Below are 20,141 nucleotides of genomic sequence, written 5' to 3'. Positions count from 1 at the left end.
GCAAATCATTCACTAGATATGGGATGAAAGCATAACGTGATGCTTGGCTTGGATGTTTTGACCACTTTCATGAAAATATGCATAGGTATAGTGCTAACACATCTGGTTTCAACATAACCAAGATTCAATACTGACAATTAGATTTTAGGCATGACCATGGGAAGTTGAACTCTATGTAGCTGTTTACATTGACCGATAGAACATGACTATGTGTCCTTCAAACAGTTAAAATCATTTACAGATATACATCAAGAGATATCTCGGAAATACAGAATTTGAGTAAAAATATAATTTTATCCGCTTTCAATTTTGATCTGATCCCTTTAGCAGTGAATATTGTGTTGAATTCATCTTTTGATTATGATTGACAGTGACTCATGCAGTATCCTGAAGCATACAAAGTGTGATGCAGATTTGGATCCAGATATACATTTGGAAAAAAATTTGGTATAGTCTGCGACTCATCACATTATTAACAGCAACACCGTGAGTTTACAGGGAACAACACATATATATGCACGCTTTAGCTGACAAAAATCCACCTAATATTTCTTTCTTTATTGAATTTCTGTATTGCAGTAACAATATTATCAGAGACCATTTGTTTATTATTATTACATAAAATTTTATCAACTGACCGTCAAGATTTTCATCTGCTGAATAGGTGAGCTACTGTACCAGTTTTTAATGATTAAAGTTCCAAAAGAAAAGCAAACAAAACAATATCCAACACTAGGAGAGATGTGACTGCTGATGTATGCGGTTGTACTGGCTGAACTGAGGAAACCTTTCGGCCTTGAAAGTTGAAACTCGAAGTTAGTAGTAAATGACATTTGATGATTGCCTCTGAGAGCTACTGAAAGAGGATCACCTAATTTATGATTAGAATATTAGCAAATGGAGAAATATTCACCATGTTACGGTGAGCTTGCTCCTCTTCAACAGGAAGGCCATTAGTACTGTTATGATGTGATAACTACCTTGATCACCTCTAATGTCAACGCGACTGAACACTCAAGCGAGCATCCCAAGGTCTCAGCGTGAGTTCCGGCTTACCTGCTCAGATGCTCGTAATACTACGCACGCAATATAGTCCAAAAGAACTATAGAGTCTATTTTATTTGTCAATCTCCCATCTAAGTATTACTATGAGTATTCTAACATAACGTGAATTTACAGTAGAAAGATAAAAATAAAGCGCTTATATATATGTAAACTAATTTATATATTCATACACAAACAGTAGTCCGGTTCTGGAGGTGTGTAAAGTTTTAGCCAATCAAAAGGCGCTTAACATAAAAATCGGTCAACCAACGAAAATGATTTATTCATCAAAACATTGACTATGTCAACCAATTATTGTTGAAGTAACAAGTAAGCTGTGTATGTGGGATTCGAAATGAATGACAGATTCAGAAGTAACATATAGTGTCCAGAGCAGCACATCAGCTTCTGTGTGTACACATGCTTGTGACAGTTGTCGAGTAGTTTCACAACCTGTCTAGGTTAATTACTCTTATTACTTATCAGTTGTGAAATATCTTATTCATGAATGTCATGTTGTCGTTTGTGTTCTTACCCATTCTTGTTCTAAGAGGCAAATATCCCCCAAATTCCTTATCAAAATAGTATCAATAGATTTATAACATTATAAACTTCATTTTAAACTGTTGACTCAGATTCATATTGTGGACCGGCCCTTCCACCAAGCTATGTGCAGAATAGAATGTGAAAGTTAATTACCGGCACATTTTCACAACATAGTGACAATTCAGTTTCTTCCATGTGTTATATAAATGAACTAACATAAATAAATTGTACATTCATGTGTCTGTACATAAATGAAAGTAGTTCTAATAAACATGCTGGGTGTTTTTGATGGCATTTGTTCAAGTAGCTCAACACTGAGTCTTTAAAAACGGCACTGATGCAGAGCGAAGAATGTTTCTCGCTGATGGTCTAATTACGAAATCAAGCAGCAAATTGGTCAGCACCCGCTCCCTCGACCATGACGGACAAAGGGACTGGGCTCCTGTCCACATTAGCAGAATTTCTTCACCCTAAAAAGTGAGGAGGCCGGATGCCCATCACATGCCGTTATTTAAAAATATCCATGGCATTCCTTATGTGATTGTAACAAAATATCCCAGCAGTGTAGTTTTTTTCTGATGCCTGGCTGGTATAATGACTGATCCAACTTGATCCTAAATCTGTGTTTTGTACCTCGATATTTAATTATGTCATTAGAAAATATGATGTCTATGTATATGTAGCAAGCCATTTGTTTCATATAAGCCCGAAGGATTGCAAAGCTTTATATTTAGATAGTTTTGAGGGTTGGTCCAGCTGTCATAGCAAACATCATTAATGTAAATTTTGTTAGCTACAACACTGGTGTATTATCTGTGATAATAAAAAACACACAGTTGACATATCTGAATTCGTAAACTAATAACAATGACTTTGTCATTGGTAGAGAAATCTGAAAAAATTCTTATGTAAGAAAAACTGATTATACCCATTTACCCAAGTAGACAGCAAATACCTATGTGCATTTCTTTATATGTAACAACAAAGTTCCGTTGGTACCCTCAAAACAGTTTCGGCCCGAAAGTGTTTTCAGGAAGCATGTGACACAGAGATTACATCTTCCTTGCTGTATAAACCTACACATGTTATTTGTCATCATTCACTTGATGGTCAGTTAATGAATTTATAATGGGTATAAATAGTGGTAACACCACTAAAATTACTCGACATAGGTTCCCATTTGGCATTTCTCCTGTCTGGAGTAAATACTCAACATAAAGTAAGGTCTGTAGTGGCAAATGTATTGCATGTTATGTAATATGTGCATGTAAGTGATGCAAGAGGGTTTATGAGCTGAGTAACAACAACAAACATTGATCAAAGGATTAACTGATATCACACTGATTGATTAATTACTTCTACAGCGGATTTGTCAAAAAGGCAGTACGTGTTTATGAGTGTAGATTTACGTGATCTATACTGAATACACTCTGTCATAAAGTACGTGTGTAAAAACAACATCCTTCCTAGAAAGAATTAACTGCCACTGCCTTGATTGACTGATTGTTGCTCAGTATTGGCTAACTAATGGCGGACATCCTACAGTTAGTTGCCAGGTGTACTGTCCTGGGTGACCTGTGAGATTATGTATACATGTACACCAGTGTGAAAATTTCTCAAACGATGTGTCATTTTTTGGCATATTAGACTGTTGAAAGTCACAAGACATAGATCAGTATTATTTACCAGCTGCAGATGAATGAAATAACGTTCTTTTATGTGGATATTGATGGACACATTCCTGAACTAGGTAATAGCCTGACATTGTTGCCATAACTTTCATCTGTCTTAAATTTAATATTCACATTTTGTTTTAATTTATTTCTTGTAGCATTCAGCAGAATCCGTATCACAGAAAATATGCACTAGGTCCCGAAGAGATTGTGTGTGAAATATGATTCACGTTTGCAATCTAAACAATGTTTAGGTATTATAATCATATTAGAAATTCACTGTAAGTATAAGCAGACCCATCCTCGATGTCTCCAGGGCATACGTTCCGATAAGTCTCCACTATACCCTGGACGCATCTACGGCTCTGCCCGATAAATTTGTTACCTCCCTTGACTGTCTTTTGATCCAGTCGGGTGTCTACGCTGGAAAGTTGAGCGAACCATTATCACAACTCACTTTCGTTTTTTGAATTATTTAACCGATTATACTTGGCAACAGAAACCATGCAGAGGTTCTCTGGAAGAGGTAGAAGGCGTTCTTGCATATGTTGTTTTAAAGTTTCGGACCTGTCAATTTGTTTGTATGATTTCTCTAAAATGTGGGACGCACTGCGAGCAAACCTTCGCAGTTGCGACCACTGCCTTTGTTGACACTAGCAAGCTCGGTTATAACGGCGGCCTAGCTGATTGGCTACTGTGAGAAGGCGGAGCCAGCAAAGGGAGGTAATAAATTTATCGGGCAGAGCCGTAGATGCGTCCAGGGTATAGTGGAGACTTATCGGAACGTATACCCTGGAGATATCGAGGATGAAGCAGACCGTGTGGGGTTTTTTTATTAACTTTCCAAATGCACACAAATGTGACAAGGAACTAATTAGGTTTATAAGACAAAACATGAAGACCTTCACTGACTTCGTTACTTTTCAGTCAAAACATTTTTTTTATATCACTGGCAGATGAGTAAAGTTCAAGGTGTTTGATTTGTTTTCGTAATAACGAAGTAAAATGACTTCATCTTTTTTGATCAGTCTTCACATAAAGTATCAATTGCGCATATGGGAGGCGCAGCAGAGATCACAAACCAGTCACGAATTCTGGGATATCATCCGGGTACTCATGGGAGAAAAACAAAAACAAAAGAAACCAACAGTCCACGGAAATTGCTCCACATCAGTGCCCCTTTAATTAATACCCCCTATATCACTGCAGATATTTTGTATCTTGATCTGCTGTGACCAAATCTGTGATAGACTGAAAAGACTAATCGAACACTTGTCATAAACATGACTAATAGAATTAGGAGGTTAAGCTGTCTGACTTGGTTGATGCATGTTTAATTGTTAGCTTATCCGGATATCCCAGATGTGCAGATATATGCTCATGATCTCAATCACTGGATTGTTTTGTCGAGACTCAATTATTTACAGACTGTCAATTTCTGAGTGCAGCGTTAAACGTCACAGCATTAGATCAGATTTAGGGACAGTCACCAGTAAATATATCAAACACGCTTATGTCAGTCCACCAATCACACAATGTAATCTGTGTTTCAGAATCCTAAAACAGTGATTGTTTCATCAGCCAGAAGACAACAAAGCAAGTCCAACAATGCCTGGTGAACAGAGCCTGAAGGCTACAGTGGATCCTGCTGCTGATACTGGAGAGCTCCACCTGAGGAAGACTGTATTCCTGGCTTACACAGATGTAGCTGCAGCTGGCAGGTTGTGTTAATATATACACCTCATTACACCTGGCCGTTACTCGTATCCCACTTTGTTAGTTAAATATGTGACCTACAACATATTTATGTTATTATGTGGTTTACAGACTTGTTGTGTAATCAATAGCTTATGAAGGCCCATATAAAGATACATATTAATTTAATGGTGTTATTTTACTTTGAAAAGTTAAATGCTGATTTGTTTTAAAGCTTTTTACATTAAAATTTGTTCTTGTGACAATGCATGAATTTGCCCCACCTTGTATATTTTGTTCTATTTTAAGACGCACGCTTAAGAAACAATTTTTTAACTCAAATTTTATATAACTCTGCTCCAAAGTCAGTCTTTTCTCACCTGGACCCAAACAGGACATAGCCCAAAAAGGTTACATGGTACCTCAGAATCATGTCTATATATATTTGTTACATGACCTTTATATATTTGGAGCCCCAAATTAGACCCCGGAAATGCAATCACTTTTCAAGATAGTCTTAAGAAACTTCATTTTTTTTATATTATTCAAAAGTTTAGGATATTTCACAATTTTTCTGGCCTTCTCTGCAGTCTACACTGTCTGGAGAGCCGAATGTTAAGGTTTGATCCTTATCTTATATATCTTGTTTGAAGAAACACTTTATATGTGGTACTTGTCGTTTCTGTGCCTGAATCTCAGTGTTAGGAGAATGCAACAAGAACTGCTTGGCTGGTTCAATTTATACTGTGGCCATTTGTAGGTTATTCAAGATAAAACTGAGGTATTATTTCACAGAGGAGTACCACTCTAAGACCTACATTAGCACCTATTCACATGGGCATGCAATTGTACATACACATGCCTGTTCAGCTCTAGGGGCGGCGGGGTAGCCTGGTGTTTAAAGCGTTCGCTCGTCACACCGAAGCCCCGGGTTCGATTCCCCACATGGGTACAATGTGTGAGGCCCATTTTCTGGTGTCCCCCGCCATGATATTGCTGGAATAATGCTAAAAGCGGTGTAAAACCAAACTCACTCACTCACTCACTCACTCACTCACTCACTCACTCACTCACTCACTCACTCACTATTCAGCTCTACATCTGTGCAGCAAACATGACATTATTGCAGACTGAAATGACAAGATCCCTATTTATGTTACCATAAATATTAGTAAATGCTGTATTTATTGCTTTCAGAGATGACTTGATTTTCAGATAGTTTTAAGTGACAGAGTAGGTGGTTGAGTGAGTGAGTGAGCATGGTTTATGCAACTTTTGGCAATATTCCAGCATTTTCACATTGGGGCACATTTTCACATATTGTACCCATGTGGGGAATTGAACCCAGAATTGGGAACCTTTTGACCCCTAGGCTACCTTTCACAGATACTTTATAAGAGAAAAAGACTTTAATTCTTTGTTTTACATTTTATTGTTCTAATGTATTAATGAAAAACTAAATTACAATGTAACAATATCTCTGAAATTATTGAAGTAGGAAACCCTGGAAACAGCAAAGAACTTTAGAAAAATCCTGGCTTTTTATTTTTCCCAATTCTCTGTCAAGGACACTTTGAATCTTAGATGACCCTAATGATGAACTAGCTGAGTGATAGTTGTAACAGAGGTGAATGTGCTGACTCAGCATTCCCCATTGGACACGTTATCACGTTCATTACATGTCTCTCCATGTTAATGACTCGAGTACCCTGCTGCCTTGTCTGACCCTAGAGAATAAATCGAAACATTAGCTAAATTCAATTCTAAAATGATCAAACAAGTCTAGATTGCCCCAGCTCTGTAACAATTGTTCCAGGCTCCTGGAGGTTTTTGGCAGGGATGATAAAATTTTTATTATTATGATTTTTTATGTCTTTTAGTAACTGCCAGTCTACCTAGGCCTGCTACATAAAGCAATGCAATAATTTCCTTTGTTATCATCCCTTGAGAGATTTCCACCATGGATATTCCATTTTAGAATTGAATTCCTGCAACCTGTGCCGGTGGTAAGGACCAACAGGAGGTCAGACTGTATGACCTGATTAGTTGATCTTTCTATGGTACATGGATCACTGATCATAATATCAGTGTCGCAGTGTTGAGGTGTATAGACTCGTAACTCCAAGTATTCAATAATTCTCTTTCAATATCAGTCAGCATTGTGGAATCTTGTGATAAGTGATGGTAACCAGGGTGCCACTGCGCAAGGCAACCTTAGCTACACCAGTCATAAGTCTGTATCATGGTATATCAGTTACGATCACCTTAGCGCTAAGATTGTATTGTACAACTACACCAAGGAACCTTAGTTACATCAGTCATAAGTCTATGTTATGGTGTTTGAGTTACGATCACCTTAGCACTAAGATTGCATTGTACAACTACACCAAGGAACCTTAGCTACTCCAGTCATAAGTCTCTTATGGTATATGAGGTATGATCACCTTAGTGCTAAGATTGCATTGTACAACTACACTAAGCAACCTTAGCTACACCAGTCATAAGTCTATGTTATGGTATATGAGGTATGATCACCTTAGTGCTAAGATTGCATTGTACAACTACACTAAGCAACCTTAGCTACGCCAGTCATAAGTCTGTGTTATGGTATATGAGTTATTATCACCTTAACGCTAAGATTGCATGGTACAACTAAACCAAGGAACCTTAACTACACCAGTCGTAAGTCTGTGTTATGGTGTATGAGTTACAATCACCTTAGCGCTAAGATTGCATTGTACAACTACACCAAGGAACATGTTTTGTCTTCATTCATCTGCAATGAAGACCTATGTAATGTGGCCAAAGTCAGTTTAGAATTCATTGTATTAACTCAAGGTCCATGGTCCCTACCATAACTATGTTGATGCCTCATCATGGAGAATAATTCTATCCAAATATTAGAAGATTCAATGTTTTTGAAGACATGACTCAACAAATGTAAGATCAGGATAGTCTGGTCCACACAACCATTTTCATAGACAACCAAATCAGCAAGGTCTGGAGTGACCTCACTCCCTCCCTCCTTCACTCACTCGCTTGCTCACTCACTCACTCACTCACTCACTCACTCACACAGTTAATGTGAAATGATTAAAACCTCTTTTCTAGCCGTGCCCTACTGGGAATCAATATGCGTAAAGAGTACTACAGCCTAGATGTCCCTGAGATAGTCAATTGTAAACCAGCATGTGTACGAGATGTGGCCCCTGAACCTACAGAACAAGAATTCCAGTCACTCCAAGTCCTCAACTGTAAATATGAACAGGTAAAGGGTCAAGGTCACCCTGACCTAATATTAGGTCAAGGTCACACTAACCTAATATTAGACAGGTCTATTTTTTCAAAGATTATTATTATGATGTTTCAAATCGTGACCTCGTTGTTATGTTTGTTTTGAATGGTAATTATTTTCTTAGCTAAATGTGAGTTCATGAATAAGTTTCGTGCAAGTTGAGACTAGAGATTTAATGACGTTTCATTTTAATACAATGCTAAATTTTCTCTAGTCATATACTGAAGAAACATGTTCAGTAATGCCTTGACAAGACTTTCCAATTGATTTGAAGGTACCTTTGTGTAAGCCATAAGATATGAGAAAAGGTACTTTATAGGATTTAATGATCTTTTGTACAGGATGCTGAGGAGGTAAACAATTATTGTTGAATATTTTGTCACATTTTGACACGTTTGGTTTTATATGGAACTTGTCACTGTAATAACCCTACAGACACCAATTCAGTGTCACGTCACCAAGCCTGACCAACCAGTTATGTCTAGTAGGGCTGCAACAATTCAGTTCGATTCCTCAAAAGTCGAATCTGTTATCTGAAATTTGTTTTTCAGTAACCATTATCACTAATTTGATTTGATATTTGAATACCTGCTTAAAGTATTTCCGAACTGCAAGAACATAATTTTGACTACAATTCAAGCAGTTTTAAGCACTGATATTAGGCAAAATGTAATTGGTTGACGCCAGGCTAATTATCCAGTGAGAATTGTTGTTAGTAGACATTGCCAAGACGACAATGAATTTCACAATTTCACACGAAAAAAGCACAACTCCAAGCAGTGTAGAAAATTACTGCCTGCTCGGGAAGGACTGGCAAAAAATCTAGTAGAATTTTCTGGCAACTTTCCTACAGTGTTCTGAGAGTTCAATGAAATCTGATGTTTTAACTTGAAAATTGAATCGAATCTCGGTTTGGGTGAACCGTTGCACACTCAACATTTTGCTATTTCTTCAAGAGCCACTCACTCACTCACTCACTCACTCACTCACTCACTCACTCACTCACTCCAATTCAATAAATGATGCAAATATGCAATTTTAAGCACAGTTAAATCAGAGATCTCAAAGATAAGAATATTAAAATTGGTTGGTGCTGACTTAATGAATTATACAGGTTCTTATATGAAACTTATTTAACTGTCAGTAATTAACTCAGGTAAACTCAAGGAAAAAAAACCCTTATTTCTGTTTACCTCAGCCTTAACCTCTGTATGTTTGAAAATATCAGGATATTTCTGGTTAATAATGTTCATATTCCTATGTGGCATTAATGGGCAAATACTGCTTCACTTGTCCCTTATTTAACAACACACCAACTGTTTGAAATCACCCACCCTCTTTACACCTTATGATGAAATTAATTCAGGAGGCTAGAGGTTTGAAGAGTTCAACAACTTCATAGTAAAGAAGTTAACATCCATAAAACTCTCTTGCTATCAGTAAAACTGTTGCACGAATATAGCACTGACATTTGAGTATATACTGCCACACCAGATGTTGCGCTTGCTACATTTGTCTTCCTCCAGAACGTAATACATCGCGGTATGTTGTAACCTACTAAACAATGTAGATGTGTCCGGGCTGGCACCAGCTGTAAAAATCCAGTGTTTTATGGCTGCAAAACACACACAATTTCTTGTTTTACAATTGCACTTTTTCATGTTCATAGTTAATTGCTTTGCTGCTTGTTTATTCTGAATATTTTAAACTAGGAAAACATGCCAGACAATTCCACTGACTAAGCCTTAGCAACGTCTGCTTGAAAACACATAATAACCATAAGCTAGGATTTTGGATGCTATTTACAGTCACGTCTTTGAATGGCATTTAAAGGTGATACTCTTTGGGAAGAGAGTTTTATAGATGTCAACACCTATAAATGAAGGAGTAAGTATTCTCTGTTACACTGTGCTCATGGTAATGAAGAAGTTGACATCCATGAAACTCTCTTCCGTCTGTTTAGCCAATGTTCATATCAATCCATTTTAAGCAAATCTAATTTTTAATAAATTGTTTGACGGTTATTACTTAAAAGTTGATGGATGACAAAGATGAAGTTCTCAATGGCCACTTTCAAGGTTGTGAGTGAGTGAGTTTAGTTTTATGCCACACTCAGCAATATTCCAACTATATGGTGACAGTCTGGTAATAATCAAGTCTGGACCAGACAATCCAGTGTTCAACGGCATGAGCATTGATCTACACAATTGGGGTGTGAATTTTCAACATAATCGAGAAGATGATGTGCAAAACCCTTTTCATTATTGTTGTGTTACTGTAAAATCACAAGTGCCATAATTTTTTGTTGGAACCTAGAAGTCGTTATTTTTCATTTTTTCATATAGTAACCCAGATTTGAAATTGCCATCATTCTGCTAATTTCTGATCTGTCATTATAGCAGGGATAGGTCCAAAACATGAAAGACTTTTCACAACCCCATTTGATAGAATGCACTCATTGATATTAGTGACAAATAAGTCATATACATTTAGTGTAGGCCAGTAGGACCGTACAAATACAAAACAACAAGCCCAACACAAAATCTACCTGCCTCAGTCCTGTGGACTCTTTTTTCAAACACTGACATCAGATGTACGTGCATGAATCAGTGATTGAGTTGGTGATGTTGGGTAGTTTATTTACAGTTGAGATTCCATATAGAACTGTCTGGAGTGTTGATAGTTGAGATTAGTTGAGCATGGCAGCACCATCTTGCATCTAATGTGTGAACACATTCTACAGTGATCGATTCCTTTCCTGATACTGTTGCAGTGTTGAGTTTAATGGTTCAGTGCTAGTACTTATGAATTGTCCTCAGCTGACGTCTGCAGCATGTCCTGAACAACTAGATTTATTCATGGATAAGGAGATAGCTGTTAAGGGAGTGGGTAATTCTGGAGATGCTGTCTGATGCTGCTTCCGGTCGATGCTAATAGTAACAGCACCTTTTCACAATTTTGTTAGAACACATCTCAGATAAGTCTGACCAGTTTTGTTATGCTGGTTTTCAGGGTAGAGGACAAATGTGCGTTGAGAGTGCATGGTTGTCTTGAGATGGCAATACATTGTATTTTAATAAATTGAGATTTCACCTATCTAGAAATCATATTCAGTTCAAACTAAGCAATCTGTCGCAACCCAAAATATATACCAGTTATTACGTCTGTATGACTGCAAGGAAATCTAAAGGACACAAAACGATTGATCTGATTTTGAGATGGCTTCTATTTTCTGGTAGCTCCAATTTAGATTCTTAGTGCAGTGACTGACTTGTTTGTTTATCTGTATAATTCACAACAGAACAGTACTTGTAAAACCTATTATAACATAAGTACACTTACTTTGTGGTAGCACATTTTGTGTTTGACATAAATGGTGCCAACTTGTTCATCATTATAGTACATAGTTATATGAGAATACTGACATTATTTTTGCTGCAGAATGTGTTCAGTGTTTAAATTACCTGTACAGTTCCACCTGGTTAACTCTGTTATTTAAGTAATCAGCATGTATATTGTTCAATGGGATGCAACAGTGTTGTCCAAGTAGAATCCTGGTCTGCTATCATCATATGTTATCCTTAGTTCTTTATTAGAATAGCATGATACGCAATTTATGATCCCAAGATCTTCAAGGTAACTTGGTTTAAATGTACAGGAATGTTTATTGTAAAATAGGTTTTCTCATTCCATCCAAGGCCTCAGTGCCATCTTTACTTTAAGACAATCATAATATCCTTACCTTAACAAAGACTTTGTGACGATCTCAGTGTTGATGGAAGGTATGAGTACAGTGTAGCTATATTCGTCTCATTCTCAGATTAATTACCTTGAATATTGGTGTTATATGTGTATCGATTATTATGGTGGTAAAAGATGTTGAATAACCAAAGATTGAATCTCAGCTTGTTCAGCAATAAAGAAAAACCTTTGATATGATGTTGTATTTATGTCACTCTGAGTTTTACAGTAATGATCTAATGCCACATGACTGTCACATGACTCTATATTTTCAGTTCTCTGTGGTAGTGGTCAACACTCACCTGCCTGGTGACAAGTGCCACTATGTTGCCAGGAAGATTATGAACCTCTGTATAGCAGGGTGAGTTAGATGTTAGTGATCAAATTGGTATATCAGGGTGAGTGAGGGGTTAGTGATCATCGCTCTATAAGCAGGGTGAGTGAGGGGTTAGTGATCAAATCTGTGAGAAGCAGGGTGAGTGAGGTGTTAATGATCACACCTCTGTATAAGAAGAATGAGTGAGTGGTTAGTGATCAAACCTCTATAGCAGGGTGAGTGACGGATTAATGATCAAACCTCTGTATAAGAAGGGTGAGGGAGGGGTTAATGATAGAATTTCTGTATAGCAGGGTGAATTGAGGAGTTAGTGCATTCATAACTACTCGTCTCTCCATGACCTACAAGAAGACTCGTACCCTGCTCGTATGCCATTATTGCCAAGAATCGTGGCAAACTAATCAAATCGTGCATAGTAAAATGCATTTGAAAACATGAAAACCGTTGAACTTTGAAACTTTGCTAACCTATGCCCACACACAATGTAAGCATAAACTTTGAAGTAAAGGATGAACTTTCAACAACGAAACATATTTGCAAAGGGAATGACTGTATTGCTGTTTTGCCCACAGGATGTAGGATATTGTTAGAGGCATGTTTGGAAATTATGTTTCCCATTAATAATGGTACTAGACTGTTTTCATCTTCATGCAAGTTTGCGCTTAGACAGGATTCAGTCGTAAACATGTCCACGAGAGGGGTACGAGACGCTATCCAGCTTGCCGGAATGACACAAGTAGTTACGAATGGAGTTAGTAATCAAACCTCTGTATAAGAAGGGTGAGTGAGAAATATTGGTGATCAAATCTCTATGTAGAGGGGTAAGTGAGCTGTTAGTGATCAAATCTCTATGTAGAAGGGCTAGTGAGATGTTACCAATCAAATATCTCTATAGAGGATGTGAGGCATTGGTGAGCAAGTCTCTGTATAGCAATGTGAGTGAAATGTTAGTGATCAAATCTCTGTATAGAAGGGTGGTTGAGATGTTAGTGATAATCCACTGTATTAAAGGGTGAGTGAGATGTTTGTGATCAAATCTCTGTATAGCAGGGGGAGAAAGATTTTGATGATCAAATCTGAGGACATAAAGGTGTTGGAGATATTACTCAGTCCACTTCATGCCAGTGCCTTATCTGCCAAGGTTTTGCCCCTTATTACCTGGCATATTGTTCAAAGCACAGCAAACTCACTTCACTCTCTGTAGTCCAAAATACTTTTGCTGGACAGAATGAAGTGGGCTTTTATTGGAACTGAACAAGGTTAATTATCATGGTGTATATATTAAGCATAGTTTGTTTCAGTAAGGTGGAGAAGATAATACTCCTCACCAGCCTCCATGTTGACATTGAACACAACCCTGACCACCCCATGCTGGAGAATACATTCAACACATCACCAGGTACGTTCAGCTGCTATGTTGGAGCCAAATAGTCTTGAACAACGGGTATGCTTGCACTGGATCATGCAGTGGGCTTCAGCAGTGACCTTACAGTGTTCTGCTGTGCTATCAATTCACTTGTTTGACTTACATACGGTTAGCTCTGTGTTGTATGACAGGAAAGAATCACGGACAAGTAGATCCATAGTCTCTCAAGCTCACCTGTATAAAGGAACCATGTTCTGAAAAATGGTTGGAATTCTGCATGAATCATTTGTCAAAAATCATATCATAGGATATCCTACAGATCAAACTTGTGGTATAACAGATGTCATTATCATGCATTTAGAGATGTCTGTCAAACAGATAAAATACATTTTCAATATAGGGCAATTTGGTTGAAAAATATAGGGCAATTATTATTATTTTACCATAGGATATCCCACATGTATTATTATAGCACACATATCCACGCAACTAGTGCTTGCTCAAGGCGAAGGTATTTTTTCCCTCGATCATTGGAAGTCTCAACAGTACATCGTATTATCAATCTCAACTTCCCTCGGGAGTATACAACTCTTGCTTCCTCAAGGCGCACCAAGTTTATTGTGGCTTTCTTCATCCAAATGAGTGGGCAAGTTTGAAGGACACAGTGGCTGGAATCATGCATACATGGATTGACCAGATGGTTTCAGGCAAAATATGAGACAAGACATGACAAAGATCAGGGGCGGAGTCACCTTTTTGAGTGTATGGGGTAAGGGCTGGTGCACACTTTTGAGAAAGGGTTGGTGCACGCTCATGAGACATAAAAGGTGAAGGGGCAAAATGTGGTCAGGGGTGCACACCCCTATACCCCTCAGGCGCCGCCTACGAAGATCACTTGAGTTTCAGTCAAGTAAAAATAGGTCATAATATAACCAGGATGTTTTCTGTTGTAGTGACATCTCATCCCTCCCTTCCCAGCCATACGAAGATCTGCGATCCATTCCTCTGTACCATGATACAGATGATACAGGTGACTGTCATTGTGATACATTCAACTCCAAACAAAGAAGATATCTCGTCTTCAGTTCTTCACAGAACAAAATATTGATTCTGAAACATGACACAATGAATCTCACCTGTGAAGATCCGGTTTAGAATTAGTCCTCAGCAACACATGCTTGTTGTAAGAGATGACTAATGGGATCGGGTGGTCAGACTCACTGACTTGGTTGACACATGTTATTGTTTCGCAATTGCTTGGATTGACGCTATGCTGTTAATCACTGGATTGTCTGGTCCAGCCTGGTTTCTTTAGTGTGGTGATAAACAAATTATTAACAACTACCAGTCAACATTTTTCAGAAAACTGACTAAACTACTTTTTCTTGAAAATTAATGTTATGAAAGTATTGGCTCAAGCATTACCTTGTGGAATGAGCATGAATTTTTCTACTTCAGGAAGAAAAGTATCTTGAACATCCAGTTTAACTAGCTCAAACTAGGATTTTGTGATTCGTTCTGAACCTGAATGTAATTGAAGTGTACGTTAGGGTTGTACAACTGTGCAGATGCAATTAAACCAAACTCACTTGCATGTGATAATGAATTTAAATAATGAATATAAAGTCGCTGCTGTTACTGTTTTTCAACAAAATCATCTACAGTCAAATCCCGATGAGGCGAATGCCGGCGTCTCAAAAATTATGAATAAGTCGAAGTACCAGTCGGTCCCAACTATATTTTCTACCATCATAGACATACTTATGTCTCGAATACATCGATGAGTCTTACTGGGCCCCCAGCGATTCGACTCATCAGGCTTTGGCTATGTTATTACTGCTATGTTTTGCTACAAGAAGCAGTGTTTCAGTTTAAAGTCACACTCACAAACATTTTAGTCTGCAATTAATAAGCCAGTCTGTAATAAACTGGGCCACACAGTCCAGTGATTAATATAATAAGCAGCGATCCATGGCTTTCCAGAGTAAATGCATTGTAATTGTTGCCATTCCTACCAGGTGATGTCAGGAAAAAGCGATCATTTAGTTGAGTTTGGGCAATCCAGTGATAGGTATTATGAGCAGTCTTCTAGCCTTTTCTGAAAGGAAAACCATCATTCTTTATTACCATACCAGTCTACCAACTGACATCAAAAAATGAAACTGATTGAGGCTGGACAATCAATTGGTGTTATCAGGAATAATTTCTGTGGGATTTCAGATCGAGGGGATCGCCTGTAACTGTCTTATCATTCCCGGTTACCGTGTCTCATCAGGGAAAGCCAACACTGAGGATGGAACTCACCAGGTACATCAACACCATCCTCTCTAATCAGGACTCTTTTAAAGGTGGGGTCGTGTTAATGTCAACAGAAAGAGAAGGTTGTGTTTTTTCTAGCAGTTTCCTCTTACAGAAAACATATCACCAGACACAGCTGAAGAAATATACCTGGTAGCTGAAACTTCAGCCCCAAATTTCCCACCATATATAAACCTAAAGTGTGCTTCCCACTACATATTAGGTAGTCTCTTGTTTTCCTAGAATAACCGCATTTGAGTTTTTTGTTTTGGAGGGACAGGTTTTACTTTTCGTTAGTAAGACCGCTTCCCAGGTTTTACTTTTCGTTAGTAAGACCGCTTCCCAGGGTTTACTTTTCCTAACTTTATATGAACATCAACATTCAAATGATACATGAGTGTTTGAAATCAATTGAAGATTAAACTCACAATACAAAGATTTTCTGAAGCTGGATTGGAACTGCAATTCTCTCATCCATGGGCAGACGCTCTACCGCATGTATGTTGGTATGTTATCATCACTGTATTCTGAGTAACTGAGTTCCAATGCATGACAGAATTCTAACATTTTCTTCCGATTTAGCAGTGTTGTAATAAGTAAGAATTCTTGATTACTCACCCATTTGTAAAGTTTAACATTGTATCTTTGTTTCCAGATGATTTGTCTGTTCCAACAAACGCTGGAGGACCTCACAAACCTCCGCTTTGACAGACAGCTGAGTTTAAACATGGTGACTGACTACTCTGTATAATTTGTTAAACATAGGCTGAGTATAACTGCCAGTGTGTCAGGGAGGAAGATGACTCTCTCTCATCGTGAATAATATTAGTGAATTATAACAAATGAATCTAAAAGTTGTTGTTTTTCTCATTTAGGGTCAGTTGTTTTGAAAGTTATGTTGTTTCTGTAATCAAAGAGATTGTTAGCTAGAATGGTTTAGCTTCAGATCATCTTAGCCAAATTTTTGCCAATATATTTAAATGTTCATTTCAAATTTCAGCTGTATCGAGATTCACCAGACAATGAAGATGACATGGTGTCCCTGATGTATGTCTGAATACTGTTGCATTGTGGGACATATGATGATGATGATGATGATGATGATGATGAAGAAGATTCAAACAGATATGACAATCAGGGAGAGCAGACAGTCACAGATATAAATGATCCTATTTAATATTTATCCAGTAGGAATCGTTCAGAAGTAGACAACTCAAAATAACTTTGTTTGCAATTCTGAAATCCAGTTGAGCTCGACTGACTGTATGGGCTTTCTGTCATATTTTTGTTGTTAAATTTCCTAAGATTGGGTGGTCAGCCTCACTGACTTGGTTGACATGTCATTGGTTCCCAATTGCGTAGATCTATACTCATGCTGTTGATCATTGGATTGTCTGGTCCAGACTCGATTATTTAAAGACCACCACCTTATAGCTGGAAATATTGCTGAGTGTAGCGTGAAACTAAACTCACTCACTAACTCTTAATTTCCAAATTTTCACAAATAATGTAAGTGGTCTTTCTTTAGCATGTGGATGAATGATGTTTTGCAGCTGTTCGAACAGATTTCAGACAATGTCCATTAACAGCATCAAGCCACCTTGGTGTTTCTTAACAGGGGATTGCTGTGTACACGTGTAATTATCTATCCCAAATAGGGTGTAAAATATTATTGCACTTATATAGCACTAATATATAAATTCAAACAAACCTGTAGAGGTTGCATATGCTTTGAATAGAGTCCTTCTTGGGGTACTTATAAGCATTAAAATGTTCTTTTAATTCTTGCGACAGTTGTAACCATATTTTGAATACAAAATATGTACAAAACAAAAAGCCAAGAGCAGGTAACTCCAAAGCTATAACCTCAAAAACAGATTCTAAATCTCCAAAGCCTGGATTGTGTCTGTAACTGCTGCAGGAATTCCTCTCACTTGGAGGCAATTCCGGACAGCAGCCAGACCACCCACTGAATCCTGAGATTCGGGTGCAGCGCTCCGGGATAGAAGGTCCGGTCGAAAGGGTAACAGTACAGGACGCTGATGCAGAAACCTGAGGAAACCAGCTTTGGCCGATCAAAGGGGTGCCAGGAGCACAAGTACTTGAGCTGGTTGTGAGGCCAGCTGCAAGAGGACTTGAGGTATCAGAGGAACTGTTGGGAACGCCCACAGAACTCTCTCTGTCCAATTGAGCAGAAAGGTGACGTTGGCTATCGCCCTCGGATCTGGTATCCAGGAGCAAAACACAGGAATCTGGTTCGTCACCCCAGAGGCAAATAGCTCTACCTGGAACACTTGCTGTGTGGAATCGTGTGATAAGAGGTGCCCGAGGGCCCTCAAGAGTCAATCGTCCAGGTACGGATGACAACATCTGCACTGTGATCTGGCTAGCTGAGCTGGGATCAACATAAGTTTGGTGAACACCCTCGGCAACATAGAGATGCCGAAGGGCAGAACCCGAAACTGATAACACCTGCCATCGAAAGAAAACCAAAGGTATTTCTTGAACTCTGGGTGTATCGGAACATGGAGGTAAGCGTCCTTAAGATCGATTACCGGTCTCTACAGAGGAGATCACTGAGCGCAGTGTCTCCATCCTGAAGGACGGAACCTCTATGAGCTTGTTCAGCCCCCTGAGATTCAGAATGGGTCTGAACCCTCCGTCCTTCTTGGTCACAAGGAAGTACATAGAATAAAACTCGTCTTCTTGCTGACCTTCCGGTACCATTTCGATGGCTGCCTTGTCCAATAAAGGCTGGGAAGCACTAGCCTGCTTGCACCCCGCTTGCCCCATGGGTCAAGCTAGAGGCGACTGCCCTGGGTATATGCGAGATAGTGGCCGATCCACTTAACGGTTGCCCCGAGGGAGGAGCGTTCCCCAAGCCAAAGCCTCGTCCGCGGCCTCTCCCAACCGAAGCACCTTGCCCGCACGAAGCCGCCCAGGTGTCGAGTTCCTTGTGGAACCCGGACAACGCCAAGTCGATCAATGATTGGACCGACGACATTTGCTGTTGAAACAATCTATTAATAGCATCCATAGATAACCCCCCACCCACCCCCACCCCCGCCTTAAGTAGGTTGGTTTAAAATAGAAAATCCGCATGTCTGGATTTCCACGTCTGTGGTGTTAACCCAGTGCACACCTCGCATGTATGGTCGTCGTGATGGCACTCCACCAGACACCTAAGGCAGGCATCATGAAGATCATTAGAAGGGATCGTAGATTTGCACGTAGAGCAGGTTGTAAACTGCAAAACAAACAAACGCAACCTACTAATGTGCGTAATGTAACATAACATGAAACAAACACGCATGGGCGACAAGCTAGCTAACTAATACTATGTATGTAGACTAGTGAGAGCAACAACAACCTAACAGGTAAAAGGTTGAAGAAATATAATCTGAACATGTCTGTACTGACAAGTGACAGATAAGGTAGTGTTTGGTTTGAGGTTATAGCTTTGGAGTTTTAACAAATCATTGATAAGCAGCTTAGTTTACTGGGACAGTTACCTGCTCTTGGCTGTCACGGGTCCAAGGGGCCCGGTAGGGGTGGTCTCACAAGACAAAAACGTTTTTTGTTTTGTGCATATTTTTTATTCAAAATATGGTTACAACTGTTGCAAGAATTAATAGGACATTTTAATGCTTATAAGTACTCCAAGGATCTCTATGAAAAAGAATCACGTGTGTGGGCGTGTGGCTGCTTGTCTGAACAAATGACAGATTCATAGTGCCACTGAGTCACTGTCAACCTAATATGGATACCCCACTCACAGAACACAGACTTATGACAACCAGCCCCTAGAGTGTCCCGTTAATGCAGAATAGCAGGCACAGCAACAATAAGTACCATTTTGGAGATTCATCCTTGTGCATCAAGGGATGATCAAAATGATTGTCTCCAGATCCTCTTCCTAGTCAGTGACAAAGTAAACGCTTATTACTGAAATAACTCACACCACACTGAGTATTTTCTATATATTTATTGTTTTGTCATTCTGCATATGAAACAAACAACTAGAGTGTGAACCTCATGAAAACACGCATAACAGATGAGTCAGGCATCAACAACGTTAACGTGGGTGAAGTAAATGAGACTGTACATGTTTTGATTTACTGGGTTATTAAACTTGCATATACATCA

The 20,141-nt window shown here is 38.7% G+C and overlaps 2 protein-coding genes across 4 annotated transcripts in view; one reads left to right on the top strand and one right to left on the bottom strand.

Annotated features, from left to right (window-relative positions):
- The window catches only part of LOC137268624 (delta-1-pyrroline-5-carboxylate dehydrogenase, mitochondrial-like), a 31,861-nt gene extending 30,824 nt beyond the window's left edge, over positions 1 to 1,037 (bottom strand). Inside the window, exon 1 of the mRNA XM_067803198.1 lies at positions 914 to 1,037. Coding sequence (XP_067659299.1) covers positions 914 to 954 — 41 coding nt within the window. The 5' untranslated portion in view covers positions 955 to 1,037. The remainder of the gene's footprint in view (positions 1 to 913) is intronic.
- Positions 1,038 to 1,376: 339 nt separating this feature from the next.
- LOC137268626 (uncharacterized) lies at positions 1,377 to 20,141 on the top strand. Of its 3 annotated transcripts, XM_067803201.1 has the most exons (10): positions 1,390 to 1,505; positions 4,817 to 4,984; positions 8,070 to 8,226; positions 8,595 to 8,606; positions 12,270 to 12,355; positions 13,633 to 13,730; positions 14,651 to 14,727; positions 15,918 to 16,004; positions 16,651 to 16,725; positions 16,996 to 20,141. In XM_067803201.1, exons 2-10 carry the CDS (start codon positions 4,872 to 4,874, stop codon positions 17,050 to 17,052), a joined length of 762 nt encoding a protein of 253 aa, XP_067659302.1. In that variant the 5' UTR covers positions 1,390 to 1,505; positions 4,817 to 4,871; the 3' UTR covers positions 17,053 to 20,141. The 3 variants fall into 3 exon arrangements, with proteins under 3 accessions (XP_067659304.1, XP_067659302.1, XP_067659303.1); XM_067803203.1 differs by lacking the exon at positions 8,595 to 8,606 and having other exon boundaries at positions 1,377 to 1,454; XM_067803202.1 differs by lacking the exon at positions 8,595 to 8,606.

This window comes from Haliotis asinina, chromosome 16 (assembly GCF_037392515.1).
Source record: "Haliotis asinina isolate JCU_RB_2024 chromosome 16, JCU_Hal_asi_v2, whole genome shotgun sequence".
Taxonomy (NCBI): Eukaryota; Metazoa; Mollusca; class Gastropoda; order Lepetellida; family Haliotidae; genus Haliotis; species Haliotis asinina.
Note: the sequence above shows the minus strand (reverse complement) of the source record. Positions and strands in the feature narration are given on the sequence as shown.

Coding starts and splice junctions, on each gene's coding strand:
- LOC137268626 (XM_067803201.1), top strand. CDS start 4,872: ATGCCTGGTGAACAGAGCCTGAAGGCTACAGTGGATCCTGCTGCTGAT. Junction 4,985..8,069: donor GATGTAGCTGCAGCTGGCAG/GTTGTGTTAATA, acceptor CCTCTTTTCTAG/CCGTGCCCTACTGGGAATCA. Junction 13,731..14,650: donor TACATTCAACACATCACCAG/GTACGTTCAGCT, acceptor TTTCTGTTGTAG/TGACATCTCATCCCTCCCTT.